At 45.3% G+C, this 18,094-nt stretch overlaps 1 protein-coding gene across 6 annotated transcripts in view; it reads left to right on the forward strand.

The window, feature by feature from the left end:
* The window catches only part of MAP2K4 (mitogen-activated protein kinase kinase 4), a 213,157-nt gene extending 195,709 nt beyond the window's left edge, over nucleotides 1–17,448 (forward strand). For all 6 annotated transcript variants that reach the window (XM_014598221.3, XM_019481857.2, XM_014598230.3 and 3 more), the window contains 4 exons: nucleotides 6,041–6,118; nucleotides 7,746–7,894; nucleotides 13,003–13,048; nucleotides 14,303–17,448. In XM_014598221.3, the coding sequence (XP_014453707.1) occupies nucleotides 6,041–6,118; nucleotides 7,746–7,894; nucleotides 13,003–13,048; nucleotides 14,303–14,416 (387 nt within the window). In that variant the 3' untranslated portion in view covers nucleotides 14,417–17,448. The remainder of the gene's footprint in view (nucleotides 1–6,040; nucleotides 6,119–7,745; nucleotides 7,895–13,002; nucleotides 13,049–14,302) is intronic.
* The last annotated feature ends 646 nt before the right edge of the window (nucleotides 17,449–18,094 follow it).

The raw sequence follows: 18,094 nt of genomic DNA on the forward strand, positions 1-18,094 counted from the left end.
ATCCCATAAGCCACTGGGGACCTCAGCTAGCAATGACTCCATGGAGCCATTGCCTTGCACATGTATCTGGTGCACTTTATGAATACCCCCGACACCTGCCTCTTCTGTCAGCAGAGGGAGATCCTGGTACATGCCCATCTTGAGTGATCCAGGCTGCAAACCCTTCACCACCTCCTCAAGAACTTCTTGCTGAGTTTCTGGCTTCACTACTCCCTGCATCTTTTTGTTTATGCATTCCTCGTCCATGGCCCCACCAAATCCCAGGTCCTCCTGGTCAGCCTCCTTCTGGCTGTAGTCAAGCTTGCCATCTATCTGACCAGGAAGGAGGCTAGGGCTGCAGAGACCACTGGTGACTGTGAGGCTGTCTTCCTGTCTCTCATCCATGCATGTCTCTGGGCAGAGTTTCACTGGGCAGCGTCCACTGTCTCCTTGGATTTGTTTGAGGGCCAGTGGGCATTAGCCAGTATGGTCTGCTCAATGTCCCCCCTTGGAGCACTTGTTATGAACATATGATCATCGCTCCCATCTCTGTTTTCACATTTTTTGTCCCATGAAATCACTTGTTATACACTTAGAGCCCCTTCTTCAGAAACAGGGAGGGACTTGCAGTTTCTGAGTGGGCTTAGCCCACAGATTGCTTGTGTAAAAAGTAGGCCCTAACAGTTGGCCTATCTGGGGTATCTTATTACTCTATTAATTTCTCTCTTCAGGGAGCATTTCTTCCCATAACTCAGGTGCAGAGTGACTCCCTAGCCCTGAAGCCACGCCTAGATACCTACTAGCTGCATTCCCTTCCAGTCACCTGATCCCTGCGTCTCAGAGCTAGGCACATGGGTTTCCCATTAATGAATCTACAGGCTTGTTTCTCAGCCACCTGCCTCTCAGTAAGCAGATTCACAGCCCTGTAGCCAGATTCTTCTAATCAAGCATTCTCTGCGCCACCTTGTGGCCAAGCCAGCTTCTTTGTAAGCTGCCCTCCGTAATGCCTTGCAGCCCTGTCATTCTGCTGTTTGGCTGTACACTCAGTAGCAGAGGGTACTCATAGATTCATAGATGTTAGGATCGGAAGGGACCTCAATAGATCATCGAGTCCGACCCCCTGCATAAGCAGGAAAGAGTGCTGGGTCTAGATGACCCCAGCTAGATGCTCATCTAACCTCCTCTTGAAGACCGCCAGGGTAGGGGAGAGCACCACCTCCCTTGGGAGCCTGTTCCAGACCCTGGCCACTCTAACTGTGAAGAAGTTCTTCCTAATGTCCAATCTACTCATTTGCCTAGTTTTGGCAGCATGCTCATCTCTGTTGCAACTGCACTTTAACACACTTTCTGTAGTCCAGCCCTGCAGCCCTTTTACCAGCTTGGTTCAGGTAAGTGGCCTGGAGCTTTGGAGCTATTACTCTTTTTATCTTTTTGGCTGCCTATTTCTCTCAGCTGGCCCTCAGTTAGCTATTGTCTTTTCTCTTTAAAATCACAGGGTTTAGGGACCCTTCTTACAATGAGCCTAGGATATCTTGACTTTCTCTTTCCTCCATATATTCACTGAAGGCACCCATACCCTCCAGAAGTCAACTACTGGGCTTCTTTCCTTTTAAGCATACATCCAGACCTGACAGCCAGCCCAAACATCGCAAGAATGAGTCTGTCAAGTTTGCATCTCCTCTTTATTGGCTCATGAGCTTTGAATACCACGTCACATTGAGCAAAGTAATACCATTTACATTTTTTTCTCTACCAGTGTTATCTGAATAAGTATGTTATGTATCAGGTTTGGATAACAGGTGCCTTATAGGCTCGTAGTATGGGAAACAAACAGAAGGAACTCACCCTCAGAATAGCCAGTTCAAACCCAGACATAGTAGGGCTTACAGAAACATGGTGGGATTCATCCCACAACTGGGCAGATAGCATTAGGGTCTATAGACTCTACAGGTGGGATAGAGAAGGAAGGAAGGGAGGGGGTGTGGAGCTCTATGTCAAAGAGCAATACACATCCTCTGCCAGCAAAATGGGGTCGGGAGGGACAAGCTGAAGTGCTCTGGGTCAAGATACAAGGGGGTCGTGGGGAGAGGGATGTAACGGTGGGGGTCTGCTACAGACCCCCCAACCAAGGGGAGGAGCTGGACCGGGAATTTTCAGGCCAGCTTGCAGAGGCACTTAAGGCAGGGGATGTAGTTATCGTGGGTGACCTAAATTACCCGGACATCTGCTGGGAGGAGCAGTCAGCCAGGTCGAACTGTTCCAGGAGGTTCCTGGCAGAGATACAGGACCTCCACTTAACCCAGGAGGTGCACAGTCCCACCAGAGGAAATGCCCTGTTGGACCTGGTCCTGGCCACAGGCGATGATCTGGTAAGGGGGCTCCAGGTCCTTGACCACCTGGGTGATAGCGATCATCGCTTGCTGGAATTCATCATCCAGCGCAGGGTGACAAGGGCCTGCAGCAAGGCGGTAGCCCTAGACTTCAAGAGGGCCAACTTCAATGAGTTGAGATTGGTGGGAGAGGTGCTGGGGTTCTCGAGGGCAGGGGAACTCAGTGCCCAAGATAAGTCGTTGTTCCTTAAGGAGATGATACTCAGGGCCCAAGGGGTGACGATCCCAACAAGAAGCAAGGGGGCAGGAGTGCCCAAAAGCCCCCCTGGCTCACCAAGGACGTCCAGGAATGCCTGGTTGCCAAAAAGGCGGCGTACACCCGGTGGAAGGGGGGGGCTGTCTCCAAAGAGGAGTATACCTCCACCGCTCGGGCCTGTAGAGGGGCTGTTAGGAAAGCTAAGGCGGACATAGAGCTAGGACTAGCATCCAAGATCAAAGATAATAAAAAGTCCTTTTTCAAATACATAGGGAGGATGAAGAAGGCACCCGGAAATGTGGGGCCCCTGCAAGATGCGCTGGGCAATCTGGTGGTTGTGCCAGAGGAGAAAGCAGACCTCTTTAACAAATTCTTCACCTCCGTTTTCTTGTGCAGGGACCGGGACTCCCCCACCGTGTTTCAAGACGGACTCGAGGGGAACGCCTCAAGACCTAAGGTTGAGGAGGACTGGGTTAGAGTGCTTCTGGAGGGGCTGGACGTGTTCAAGTCAGCAGGTCCAGATGCTCTCTACCCCAGGGTGTTGAGGGAGCTAGCAGGGGTCATTGCAGGGCCCTTGGCACGGCTTTACAAGCGCTCATGGTGCTCGGGCCAGGTGCCAGATGTTTGGAAGGTAGCCAATGTGGTCCCCATCTTTAAAAAAGGGAGGAGGGAGGACCAGGGCAACTATAGGCCTGTCAGTCTTACCTCAATCCTGGGGAAACTCTTTGAGAAGATCATCAAGGAGCACATCTGTGATGGGCCGGCATCGGGGATGATGCTCAAGGGCAACCAGCACGGTTTCATTAGGGGCAGGTCATGTCAAACCAACCTGATTGCCTTTTACGATCAGCTCAGAAAAGCATTGGATGCAGGTGTTGCCGTGGATGTAGTCTTTCTGGACTTCAGCAAGGCCTTTGACGCTGTCTCCCACCCCATCCTCATTAAAAAACTAGGTGACTGTGGCATCGATGCCTACACGGTCAGATGGATTGCAAATTGTCTGAAGGGTCGTACTCAGAGGGTGGTGGTGGACGGGTCATATTTGACCTGGGGGGAAGTGGGCAGTGGAGTCCCCCAGGGCTCGGTCCTTGGGCCCGCGCTGTTCAATTTCTTTATCAGCAATTTGGACGACGGGGTGAAAAGCAACCTGTTTAAATTTGCTCATGATACCAAAATTTCGGGTGAGGTGGGATGCTAGTAGGGAGGGAAAGGCTGCAGAAAGACCTGGATAGGTTGCAGGGGTGGGCTAACAAAAACAGGATGCGTTTCAATATTGACAAGTGCAGGGTGCTGCACTTGGGCAGTAGTAACCAGCAGCACACTTATAAGATGGGAAGCTCCCTTCTTGAGAGCATGGAGGCAGAAAGGGATCTTGGAGTCATCATTGACTCCAAAATGAACATGGGCCAACAGTGCAAGGTCATGGTTGGCAGTGCTAACCGGACCTTATCGTGCATCCACAGGTGCATCTTTAGTAGGGCCAAGGAGGTGATCCTCCCCCTCTATGCAACACTGGTCAGTCCACAGCTGGAGTACTGTGTCCAGTTCTGGGCACCACACTTCAAGAGGGATGTGGACAACATTGAGAGGGTCCAGAGGAGGGCCGCCTGCATGATCCAGGGACAGCAAGGCAGACCCTACAGTGAGAAGCTATGGGACCTGAACCTGTTCAGCCTTCACAAGAGAAGGCTGAGGGGGCACCTTGTGACTGTCTATAAACTCACTAGGGGGGACCAGAAGGGTTTGGGGGAGACCTTGTTTCCCCTAGCGCCCTCTGGGATAACAAGGAATAACGGCCACAAGTTGTTGGAGAGTAGGTTTAGATTAGACATCCGTAAGAACTACTTCACAGTTAGGGCGGCTAGGATCTGGAACCAACTTCCAAGGGAAGTGGTGCTGGCTCCTACCCCGGGGGTCTTTAAGAAGTGGCTCGATACCTACCTGGCTGGGGTCACTTGAGCCCAGTTTCTCTCCTGCCCAGGCAGGGGGTCGGACTTGAAGATCTACAAGGTCCCTTCTGACCCTACTTCTATGATTCTATGATAAACAAATGTCACCAAATGAATGGGTCAGCATGCCAGGATGTGTCCCAGCTTCATTGGGCTGCTTCAGAGCACCTTCAGTCTGTAAATCTCTTGGAGACCCAATACCTTCAAAAGCATCTAAACAAGGAGAAACAAAACAGTTCCTATAGTTTGTTATTCTAGAGAAAGAAACTAATGCTTAGGTGTGCAAAGTAGAGATTAAAAATAGTTATTTCAAATAACTTCATTTTGAGCATATTACACAATGAATCTTCACAAAAAAATTATGACTGATTTTTTTTCTTCATTTTGCAGCAAGGGAAACTTGCACACAGGTGGATCAAAGCCTGTATTTCCAAACATGGCTCAAATTTGAGTGCTTCTTTGTTTAGGTTCTTTGAAGCTAACAGGAAGTTTCATAACAACCGCAGTAGCTGTAGAACAAGCCCTTGGTATCTAGACATGCGTTGACTATACAGCGATACCTTTTAGGTCTGCTCCCACTTCTGTATCCTGAGATCTATACCTTGTCTTCCTTTTGCAGACAGATTCTTTGATCTAGTTTCTCTGATGTTTCAATTTGTAAATAATAAATATGTAAGTCAGACCTATCACTGTTCAGGTGGAAATGATTCCCAGTCTTTTGCTTGTGGTGGAATCTAGGTAAGGGCTCTTTCTTTCAAATAACTCAATAAAATTATATATTAAAAATCACAGCCAGGGGTTTTTCATTAAGGTGATATGCAAAGATCAATAACAGGTTTGTATGTATTTCTTTTCTCTGGATGTGTGATTCTGCTCATGAATAAGTCTGGTCCCATCTGTACTCTGGTTTTTTTTTGGAAGACTTTTTTGGGTGAATGGAGGACTAATTGCTTTGTGATCTGACAGTTGTCTGGGAAATGAGGCTTGAGTAACTGAGAGAGAAGAACTTTATTTAAAACCCTTCATTTGTTGTTTTTTTTCTGAAAATATCCATTTCACTCTAAATACTCAACAGTTGGCAGAGAGGGGCTGTGCTGGGGATTCCCTTCCTGTCCCCCACTCCCCTGCATTGCTGAGGGATAAGAACATTCTCCTTCTGGTTCTCTATTTCTCTAAGAAGTTCTTGAAAAATAGAGAAGGCAAGACTTTGTATACACAAGATTTCTGACACAGAAAAACAAAATAGAAAATGAGTAGCAACACAAGATTTCTGACGTAGAAAAAAATAGAAAATTAATAATAACCCTTAACAGCAAGAAAGGACCAAACCCCATTAAAAATTTGGTTTCCGTGTCAACTTGGAGCCTAGCTCTCAGGGTGCTTGGACATCTGTCATAAAGACTACCTCTAGGGATGCTTTAGCCCACTCCCCATGGGTACTAGCAAACATAAAGATATTTGCAGAAGTGTTTTTCCTACTCCTTTTGCTGGATATTGTTTGACTATGCTTCCTCTTCCTGTTTCAGCCTGAAAGGATAGACCCCAGTGCATCAAGGCAAGGCTACGATGTCCGCTCAGATGTCTGGAGTTTGGGAATTACATTGGTATGTGAGTGGTGTTATGATGTTCTGTGAAACAAGGCTTCCTATCAGGTATCATAGGGCTTCACTTTACAAGGTAATAGAGTAGGCCATGTTTCCGAAGTGAATGCATTATAGCAAAATTCAACCCCCTTTGCTGTGAGTGGGAGCTTTAGAGCCCATTTACACACCAAGATGTAAATAGACACCTACAGAAGACTAAAGAATTCAGTTCCTTATAATGTAGATCTGTGGATCAAAAGTAATGTCTTGCAGCCTAAAAATGATCAGCAGAAAGAGCATGGATTTTGAAGGACTTTTCTCTTTAAAAATTCACGTGTAGAGAATGCTGAGTATGATATACTAGGGAGCCATGGCACCAGGGCTGCATGAATAACATATTCACAGTCCCAGCTTCAGGCGGACTTTAACAAATCCTGCAACAAATCCTAGACACTGGTCCCTTTCTAACTTTGGCACTGCTACATGCCTGCACTGATATCTTTGGAAAACTCTTTTATTCTTAGGCTGGGGAGTTGAGGAGTGAATAGTTAAAAGCAAATAGAAAAAATTTTGGAAGTGTCTATATAAGGAGCTACTGCTAACATGCTCTCTTCCCCTCAATGTTTGAAATGTTCATTCCTTCATTCTCCCAAAGGAAAATATCAGTGTTGCACAGGGACTCTAGGACACTAAGGGGGGGAATCTTATTTCACCTTTATAGGCCTCAGTGCATGCATGCACCTTACTTACGTAGCCACATAAGTGTCATTTTCAGCACTTACACAGATTTTAAACTCTGTTCCCACTTCTCTAGCTCTACTTGCCCTGGACTTCCCCTGTGAGCATGCTCAGAAGACTCCACTATAGCCACACAGTGGTAGAATAGGATTGCCTGGATACAAGCATTACTCCCAGAACTCTGGCTCTGGCCTCCACTTCCAGTGGAGCAAAAGCCATCCCACTGCTTTTTACTCATTTTATCCAGCAAATATTAAAGGCAAGCTGCAGAAGTCACTGGGTATAGAAGCCAGAGTCCCACCCCCACCTTCCAGGATAATGTCCACTTTACTAAGTCACATTTCCTCTGGCTTTCACTTCTCCTGGCCCCACAGTTTCCCTTTTGGCTGCTGAGTGAACCAGCTTCACAGGGAGGGTGCTGTGAGCAGTGCCCAGCCCTTGGCCTGACGACTAGAGTATTTAGCTGTTAAGTGGGAGGTTCTGGTTTAAATTCCCTCTGGGTTAGGGGTTTTTAAATCCTGATAGCATTATTCTTAGCAAATGCCTAACCAGTAGACTCATGGATTAAAATACAGGAGGATCTCCCCTTTCTCCTCTGTTTTGTTTTGGGCTGTTGCTCAGGTACCTGTATGATACTATGCTGTCACAGAGGGAAACAGAATCTAAAATCTGTGTAAGTACCAAAAGTTGCACTTATGCAACTAATTAAACATCACATAGGTACGCAAACATGAAATAGGATTTTGGTCTAAAAACTCAGGTTTGTGGAAGGGAGTAAGGAGCTGAAGAATTAACTCACCCTTGCTTTGTACATTTTCAAGGATGATGCATAAATTGTCCTTTCCTGATTAAACAGATCCTTTGTATTACTTATTCTTACCCATCTGGCATTGTTGCTGTCTCTTTCCAGTATGAGTTGGCCACAGGGCGATTCCCATATCCCAAATGGAATAGTGTATTTGATCAGCTGACACAAGTAGTAAAAGGAGACCCACCACAGCTGAGTAACTCAGAGGAAAGGGAATTCTCCCCAAGTTTCATCAACTTTGTCAACTTGTGGTAAGTGTTTCCTACTTGAAACATTTGCAATTGGCTAGCTATGTTAATATTATAGAGCTAGCAAGAGTTACATGCCTAATCTTTCCAAATCAATTTTATGTACATGGAGTGTTTTAGGCCTGCAATATTAGAGTAAATTCCCCTTGCATTCTGTCTTTGGAAGACCAAAGAATGATCCATGACAATCTATATCCAGGCAGAAGGGTGGAAGGTAGGCCTATGGGACTTTCTTTCTAGGAAGCAATAGGGAGAAGATTCATAATAGTTTTTATTTAGGGAAGGCAGGATATTACCCATGGCAGTAAGTCTGCATGACTTGGGTCAGGGGCCCAGGTAAATAGCATATCTGTCTGCATGGTTAAGGCAGGGCCCAGGAGCATCTGTTTTTCTGCAGGGGGTATTAATGGGCAGGTGGGAGTCAATCTTTGTTCACAGTGGGAGTTGAGATCCTTTGTAGTCTTTCTGTATTACAAAGATCAGTCTGCCCATCTGGCAGGGTTGGGTCCAGGCCTTTTGGTGATCAGTCTGTCTGTCTGACAACCATTGGGCTCCAAAGCAATCAGTTGGTATGCAGGGTGGGATCAGGACTAGAACTGGCTGGGAATTCTCTAAAAAGCAGTTTTTCTTCAGCAAATTGTAGCTCATTGAACCTGAAATAGTTTATAGAAATATAGTTTTGTCAGATGTAATAGAACATCAGAAGATTTCCATCAGCACTACTGTTTCCTGTGAGCTCACCTAGTTGTCTACTGGAGAGTCAAAGCTTCCAGAATTTGCAGCTGCAGGGCAGCCCCACCTGGTGAAATGTCACATATCACAGCCTTCAGGGCTTCCAGTTTCCATATCAAGCCTCAGGAACTGAGAGATACCCTCATTAGACAGGACTTGACTCCCAACTCTGCAGCAGAAATCCTTTGAGTCCTGATGACTCTGGCTGGAAATGCCACAGAGCAGGGAGCAGACTTCCTGCCACAGAGCAGGGAGCAGAGCTGAGGTTCAGAGCAGGAATGCTTTTTTCCCCAGAATTCCACAAAAAAAAAATTCCACATAATGAAAATGTGAAACTTTCAACCAGCTCTAGTCAAGATCCATGACAGTGTACCAAAGGGACATAGAGCAACTGATTTCTTCTTCCGTGTTATTTAGTTCTCTTCTAGTTCCACTGATTTTCCTCATACCATAACCTTTCACTATAAAAAATAAGACATTTGAAATATTAGTTTTTTTTCTTTTGAGTAGAGTATGGTTTAAACCCTTTTTCTCTTAAAGGCATCTAAGTGCTACTTATAGCATATGCACTGTGGTGCGTATGCACTATAGCAGTCTTTTTTGGCTCAGATAGATGCCTAATTGCACGCATATCCCTGAAAGTGTGGTCAAGAGGTTCTTCCCTCCTTTTAATCTAATAGCTGAGTGGTTAAGACACTTGCCCAGGACCAAGAGGGTTTGAACTCATGTTTGATACTTATTAGTCTAATGCCTCAATCACCAGACCAAGGGCTAGGCAGGGTCAGAAGTACCTTTTTCTCTTTCTATTGCAGCTAGCTCACTGGGCAACCAAAAGGGGAAGAAATGCAGGGGCAGGAGAAGAGCAGGCCAGAAGGAACCTGACTCAGTTACTTAGTCAACTAAGTACTTCCCTGGAAGGGAAGGTCTACTCCTAGTGGTGTTTCTTTTCTTTTCATGAAATAGTCACTAGATAAAATGTCTGGATGAGAGATGTACCAGGCCAGTCGCAATGCATGGGTCATCAACGGCTGCTGCCAACTATGGTGGTGTGATCAGACCCCTCCCAACAAAGGCAGCACTCAGGGCTGCTGTCCTGGTTATCCCTATTAGTTATACTTCTGGTCTGGATAGCAGTGGAGGTAGGAGCAGAGCTGAGAATGTAGGGTCCCTACTCTCCCAGCGCAATGCCCATCTCACTGAATGAAATTCATGTTTTGTGCCTGGAATTCAAGCTAAGGTGAGAAGTAATTAGATATGGTACATTATTATATTTTTACTACCTTAAAAGCTTCAATTGGAAGTCAAGAAATATCAACCTGGGTACCAACATTATTTCATGTATCTTACTTAGAAAGGCCATAAAACCTTAAAACCCCACCCTGCTGTGCAGTTTCCCTCCTTTTGCTGTAATCGGGAGAAAGACGTGTGTAAGTGTATCATGCAGTGAAAGCAGTCCCTCCCAGACTGTATCTTCCAGGTACAAAATACTGAAATAGAAACAAAAGATGAATTGGCCTGATAGACTACCCTCACACCTGGATGCCATGTGTACCCAAAGTTCTCTCCCACCTGAACAACCCTCTGCAGTTCCTCCTCTCTTTCTCTAGTCGTGGTTACAATCTGCAAGCTGCAGGGACACACATGTATGGGAGAATTAGAAAAGAGCCAGAGAAGCATAGCTTTGTGAGAGGAAAGGTACTGAGTGATTTCAGTTCCTGGCCATACCTGCCTACCTTGTCCTTAAAGCATTTATTTGCCAAGCTCTGATGCTTGTGGTTACTGATCTAGATGGTTCAGCTTGAGCTCTGCTAGGGTCTCCACAATTCATAGTCTAACCTAATCCAGGACCCAAAAGAGAGTCCTTTCCCTGAGCAGCTAGGACACACTGTCCTCAGCAGGAGCTTTAACATAAGGATATACCATCTTTAATGCTGTATTTATAGCTGTGGGGTCCACACTAGCTTTTAATGCATGTGAAGTACATTTTGTTTCTTGGCAATCCTTTAACTCACTACACAGGAAGACATATGCAGGGTATTAGGCCTGTGTGAAGCAGCAAGTATTGGATTTGGATTCAGCCGATGCAGAGGGACAGTGATTTGATTCGGTGATTCAAATCACTGTCCCAATTTGGATTTGGAGATTCAGCACCAATTCAGAGATTTGGCCTTAGGCTATACTGGGCCAAGCTGCGCTCCATGGGGTGGGGGGAGCCAGGGGTGCACTCTGGGTAGCAAGCCCCTGCTGCCGGGCTGCGCTCTGCAGAGTGGGTGGAGCCAGGGCTGCGCTCTGGTTTGCAAGCCCCTGCTGCTGGGCTGTGTTCTGCCGGTTGGGTAGAGCCAGGGCTGTGCTCCTAGCTGCGGCTGGGGCTAGCTGCCCAAAGCACAGCCCTGACTCTACCTGCCCCCTGGAGTGCAGCCCGGCAGCAGGTGACTGGGGCTAGCCTCCTGGACCACAGCCCTGGCTTTGCCTACCCTGCAGAGTGCAGCCCAGCAGCAGGGGCTTGCTGCCCAGAGCGCAACCCTAGATCTGCCTGCCCTGTGGAGCACAGCCCAGCAGCAGGTGGCTGGGGCTAACCTGGAGCACAGCCTGGTCCAGCCCACCCAACGCAGATCCGGGGGCACACGCGTGCTCTCATGGCCTCCTGGGCCAGCAGTTGGAGCCACCAGAGGAGCCACCAGAAGAGCAGCTCCTGGACCAGTAGCACGCAGTGGCAGGAGCCCCCCTCTCCAAATCTCGGGCCCCGCCCCCGCTGGGCAGCTTGTCCAAGCCCCAATCCCTCCCTCGCTGTGGGGGCATTGATCTGCCCCTTCCCTCCCTCCTCCGCCCACCACAACAGACTTACCAGCTGGAGGCAGCTGTGTCCAGTGTTGTCCAGGACTGCCTGTATAGTCTATGGCCGAACCCCTCCGAATCAATTCAGAAGCTTCCGATTCGATTCGGACATTTTCATGGGTCTCCTGATTCAATTTGGATTTGGTGATTCAGCCGCCGAATCACTGCCAAATCTCCTCCAAATCAAATCAGCTACCAAAGCGTCACACAGCACTATAGGGTATCCTTGATGAGGTTTTCTACCCTCTCCTCATCCTCAGAGCTGTCTCTATTCCCCGTTCATGGCACTGTTGTAGCCACACTTCCTAGCACACATCCTCCCTCATTCTGCTATGGCAGATGCTCTGCTTTGCTTTCCTGGGGATTTTGCTGCCACCTGCCGGTTCCAAGCAGTTTGGTTATTGAAGGGGTTTTATTGAGATGAGACACTTGTTCACTTTCCCTAGACATCAGTCTGTTAGCCTTCAGCTCATGTGCTGCTGGACAGTGTGCATCTTTGGTCGTAGGGTCTCTTTTGCTCCCACTTGCTTCCTACCCCTCCCAAGTACTGTACTCTTTTTTTGTATGTAGCTCCCTTGACCTCATTAACCCTTTCTGTGGCAGGGCATGTGTTCAAGTGCTATTGCTTTGTGTAGTCCCTTTTCCCCAGGATTCTTTCAAGCCCTCTTGGCGTATATGTAATTTGGCTGGTGCCGTGAGAGTCTGAACAACCAGCTCCCCAAAAATGATGGCTTTTGTGCCCATCTGCCTTTTTATCCAGCTGGGACTGCTCTGTATCAGACTGTTGGCAGGGGAGGGATGTAAAGGGAAGATGCATGGGGGTGAGTCAATCCACGTTAACCAGGGCTAGAGAGAGCACATAAGGGTGATTTGAGCCATTCAAGCTTTACAGCTTGTATAAGAAGCCCAGGGAGGCTGTATCACTATTTCCTTCTGTTTCCAGCTGGATTGGAAGAATGGTTGTGCTCTAAAGTGCATCAGTCCCCCTCTCCCCGTTTGTAAAATAACCATGAGCAAAGCCCACCTGACAGCATCCACTTGCATACTTCCTTCTCCATACCTCCTTCCCTCCACTTTTTTTCCTCTAACCCAAGAAAAATGAACCATAGAACAGAATAGTAACTTCAGGCCTGAGAATCTGATAGGTACAACTGTTCAGGGACACAGGTCCCTGGATCTGAGCCCTAGGACACATCAACATGTGCTGCACAAATTAGGAAGCAAAATCTTCCTTCTCCGGCAAACAACAATCCTGGGAGTTATCCCAAGCCCAACACACTTCACCCACATTGCAAAGGAAGGAAGATTCATGCAGCACTACAGATCATGAAAATATCCTGTCTTTTTCCCCAGGAGCCAAATTCCTGGACTCCAAATGAGAGTTGGATTGTGAATGGGACCACCAGTACAGCTTGGCAGACCCTGGGCCCTAGCTCCGCTACAGTGATTTTCTGTTTCTTGTCCCATACAAAGCTAACATTTAATTTCTTTGGACCACTTTTTACATATCTGCCTTTTCCTAATTATCTTTCTGATTTCTTTAGCCTTACAAAGGACGAGTCTAAAAGGCCAAAGTATAAAGAGCTTCTGGTGAGTATGGAGCATGGTTGGGCACCAGAGGTGGGTTGGATGGTGGGGAACACGCTGCAGCAATTGTAATTGTGTGATATTGGACACAATGGAATTAAAACTGCAGATCTGGGTTTGAAACTCCTGTTTTCTCAAGTGGCCAATGCAGTGTGTGCTTCACTGGGCAACACACCCTTTGAGCCATCACTGCCCCCGGATGGAATTAACATTCCATAACTGGCGACTTCAGTTTTCACAGCAGCTTTTGAGAAGCTGCGCAATACAAGCTCACAGCTCCCCTAGCAGTGGCAGGGATTTCCTCCTTTTACCTGGGAACACAAGATGGCTTCCAGGTTCCATCTCCATCCAGGACATAACCTTCTGTGGCAATGACTCCCTCCATCCCTGACACTTCTGGAGCAAGCTTGAAGGGACTGAAAGGTGTGATTCAGCCAGGTATTTTTAGCACATGCCTAGCTTTACCAGTTGTAGTTAAAGTTTGAGGGATGGGGCACATGTCAGAGAAGGCTTGTGTTTATAGCCTTGCTGAGTCAGGACCTGAATTATTAATTGGCAAACAAATATTAAGGTGCAAGTTAAAATGGTGCTTAGAAAAGCTGAGCTCAGCAGGTCAATTCATAAAAGAGCTGGAGTGTCCGGAACTTCTGTTCAGTAAAAATCACATAGATTTCCCCTCAGTGTAAGAACCCCAGAGAGTAATCAAGCCAAACAGCTTCTCTAAGCATGAAACACATACAGGAGCATTAGAGGCAGAAAAGCTCCCCTTTCAGGTTTGTCATATTAAAACACACAGAATTGTTACATGACAGCACATCAGCTAACCAAACTCATAAGTCGATGCAGAGGCATGGACAGAAATGTGTCATTGTTACCCCTCTTTGCCTTCACTCCTCTCAGACCACTGCACTCAGCAAGCTAGGTCAGTTGGCTGGCAAACTTTGCCACTTATTAAATCTCCACAGTGCTTTCAGCACTCTGCCCAGGTATTGGGCACTAAAGTGCAAACATGAGCATGTTCTTTGGGAGACCCAGAGGAAGTTGTTGTCTGTCAGTTGGTTTTGCCTAGACAAAACAGCAAAATGTGTCCCACTCATTTGCTTCCACTCTGCACATTCCAGCTCCCCAAAACAAGGCATTTTAGCCACCTTAATGTGGTGCTGAGCATGCATGTGACATATGCTTTGGCCATGTTTATTGGCAAGCTCTCAGTAGCATAAAAATGTAAGTTAACCTTGTTTCCTTTCTGGCTTGCAGAAACATCCCTTCATTCTGATGTATGAAGAGCGTACAGTGGATGTTGCATGCTATGTTTGTAAAATCCTGGATCAAATGCCCACAACTCCCAGCTCTCCAATGTATGTCGATTGATATTGCTGCTACATCAAACTCTAGAAAAAGGGCTGAGAGGAAACAAGCTGTAAAGAATTTTCATCACATATTGCAGTGTTTTTAATGCTCGCCCAGACACCATGTGCAATAATATTGGTGTTATTTCCATCATGTCTGTATATTATTGTCACATATAAAGTGCATCCCTGTAATACCTGATCACACAGTGTTAGTGTTGGTCAAAGAGAGACCTCATCTTGCTCTTTTGTGGACATATTCATGAAATGTGGAAATAAGTACATTTATTTGTTGACCATGATTGGATAGCACCTAAAATTCCTTTCTAGACTCGAAACTCAGAGGCTTCTCAGCAGCTACTGGAAAGATTTTTCTCTCAAATTCTTCCAATTATTGTTTAAGTAATAATAAAAACAAACACAAGTTAGGCATTGTCTCTCTGAACATAGAGACTTTGCTTGGAGAGAGAAGAACTTGCATAACCAACGCGATGCTTTGCCTTCTGGAGTTAAAAGGCAAAGGAGGATTTTATTCTTCACAAAGTGCAATAGATTTACTGCTATGAAATTCTGTTGCTTTACAGTCACAGTGTATTTTCTGGGGACAGTGTGTTCAGCTGAACTTCCTGTTTAAAGAGAGATCATGTTAAATATAGTGAATATGTCTTTACCAAAAATATGTTGCATTGAAAGAGGCTAACATTAAAATATTCAAAGATGGGACATAATGTATTCTTCTCTCCTTTACCAAGCCATCCACTCTTCATTATAACTAGGTGTCCTGTAAATTGTTACATGATAAGATAAAACCTTGACTTGAAGAATTATTAAACTACTCAATTGAATTTAGTCTGCTTGTGACCTGATTTATAGCTGCACAATGGCTTTGCTTTTACTTCCGTAAGTGCAGTGTGCAAAATCTACAGCTGTTTTTGATAAGACACAGTTGAATCACTCACAATTTTTCAGTCAATGTTTATCGACTGAAAAACATTCATAACCCCTTTTATCCAAAGTTCAGTATCTCTGCTTTCTTATGGGCAACCAATTCTGGCCTAGCAGCACTGCCTGTGATCAGACTAGACCAAATCTCAGTGTGTTTGATTCTATCCCCCCTGATGAGGATGGTGGGATCCTCTGCCTCCTACCCCTTACCTTGGATCTATCTCATTGTGGTAAATTTCATTGCTGCACATAGGATGTTCTCATTTGTTTGTCTAATATTTCATTTTTTGTATGTAATTTCAGCCTATTTTGTGATCCTTGAACAGTCCTGATTGTTGTATCATGGTCCATATTGCACTTGAATTGTTCTGGTGCATGATGGTAGTCTGGGTACCCAGGACATTAGAAAGTATCTGTGGTTTCTGACTGACCTTTAGCTTGTCCTAGAAAAACCATTCAAGATGTACTCTTCTGGCTGACATGAACTTTAGAGCTGATCAGATACCATTAATTTGGACTTGTTCAAACATAGTTTTTCAGTGAAACATTTAGCTTTTTTTTAAATAATCTATTTTTAGATATCTTCCAAAGACTGACAAACTGGAGCTTGTGGGGACCTGCAAAGTGATTTCTGGTTTCCATTTGGTAGTGTTTACTTGGTTGGCTTAGTCTCATAGTAAGTAGCTGGGGCTTTGTCAGAAACTGAATGTTCCATTTTCAGAGATAATTCTGAAAAATTTAGAAAACAAATCCCAGCGGGTTAGAAACCCAATGGAAAGGGAAATGCTGCTGCACTAATTACATTGTGTAGAAAGTTTCCCACAATTTCTACCAAACACAAAGGCTGTGACAATACAGAGAGCACTGGGTATGGTGCAAGGGCCCTACACTATATTATAACATCTGAGCTGAGAAGGGGTGAAGCAAACCTGGTGGTCAAACAGGGGCTCTATGCTGTTGCTATATGCTCATGGCACTTTTCCAGATTCTACAGTGCTCTACTTGTGTGTAGGCTTGAGGTACTCACTTTGTTCCTACTTATCCTACACAATTGCCATTTGACGCTACAGAGCATTCACAGCCAAACATGCTAGGCCTGATCCTATCAGGCACCGAGTTCTCTCAACTGACACCAAAAGTGATAGGAAATTAGTGTTCTTAGGACCCCATGGGCTTTGGCCTACAATGTATTGTATCCCAGAAAGCCCTGTTTTTGTCATTTGTAGCCAGACCTTCATGGGGCATAAAAGCTTTGTCTGTCTAGGCCAGCAAGGACAAAGTCAGATTCTCTTAACTAATGAATTTGATTCCTACAGTTGCAGTTATTAAGATAATTTGAAAGTATTATCTATTCAAAACACCTGGAGAACAATATGTGCTGAATCATCTGATGCTGCCACCCTGGCATCATGTTCATGACAAAATGTGACTAATGCAGTAATTCTTCCTCAGTCCCTCAGACCTGGACATTTACAGCTGTTGACTTGGTGATTCATTATATCCAAAGCCTTCTTCTGCAAACAGCTGTTGCCTTCCTATTCCCCTCATTCACACCTGATTTAAGTTTTGCTGTTCCTGCACCCTGGCCCCATTCTATTGTCTTCAGCGGTATAATTGAGTTTCCATTCTGTTGGTGGGAAATGGAAATTAGAAGCTTTGAGTTCCTGATGTCAAAGCCAGGTTCAGAATGTGCTGTGGTGTAGATGGCTGTACAGAAAAGCAGATCTAGTGTATTAATCATAGATTATTATAAACTATTAAGGGTGCAGCATTTATTACAATGTATCTTTATTAAAAAGGTGTATAGTGTTCAGAAGCTGTGAAAATAGTATAAGAACTGTACATTGTGAGCTCTGGTTATTTTTTTTCTTGTACCATAGAAAAATGTATAAAAATTATCAAAAAGCTGATGTGCAGGGATGTTGCCTTATTGTCTGTAAAATGGAGCTCAGTAACATAACTGCTTCAAAGAGCTTCAGAATATTTTATCCTATATTCTAGTTTGACTTCTTCTATTTAAGATATTATACATGGAATCAGAGTGTTTATGTAATAGTTCTATTCTTTTGCCTGCAGGTCAGTTGTAATAAAACTAGGATGCGACTGTGACCTTGTTATTTTTATTTTGTAAGGTCAAACACAATGGGAAAATTCAATAAAATCTGTTGAAGTACACAAATTCCATCCCCTTCATATAACCAGATCCTGGGGACATCCACCAGGAGTCATGCGGCATTTGTTTCTTGATGTGTTGCTCTTGAGTAAAAATAAAAGGGTGTGGGGAAGACTGCTGTCTTCCTCCACTTCCTGCAATAGCAGGTGCTCAGGTGGACTTTAAAGCACGTGGCTCCTTGAAGAAACTCTCTGCTGCATAGGCCAGACAATTTACTCTCTTTAGGTACTGCATATGCTATTGAGAATGGCAAATGGTAAAGGCCATGCTGAGGGACATAACAGTAGCCTGAGCAGTAAACCAATATTCAGGGCTGTGTAGAGTTGGTTACATTTGAAGGAAGAAATGATGTTTATAAAGAATATAGTCTTATTTCTTATAGTGCAACAGAAACAAACACCAGTAGGCATTTTGTTTGTTCAGAACCCCTCAAGTGTTTTGTACCCAAAGAACCGTGTCTCTGCTTCCTCACAGGACCATACCATCTGCTACTTCTCTTGCTTCCTGCTTCCTTGTTGTGGCTTTTGCCTCTTCCCTCCACAGCTTGTCCAATGATCCCACAGTTTTATTCACTAAGTTACC

Source organism: Alligator mississippiensis, chromosome 8 (genome assembly GCF_030867095.1).
Source record: "Alligator mississippiensis isolate rAllMis1 chromosome 8, rAllMis1, whole genome shotgun sequence".
NCBI lineage: Eukaryota > Metazoa > Chordata > Crocodylia > Alligatoridae > Alligator > Alligator mississippiensis.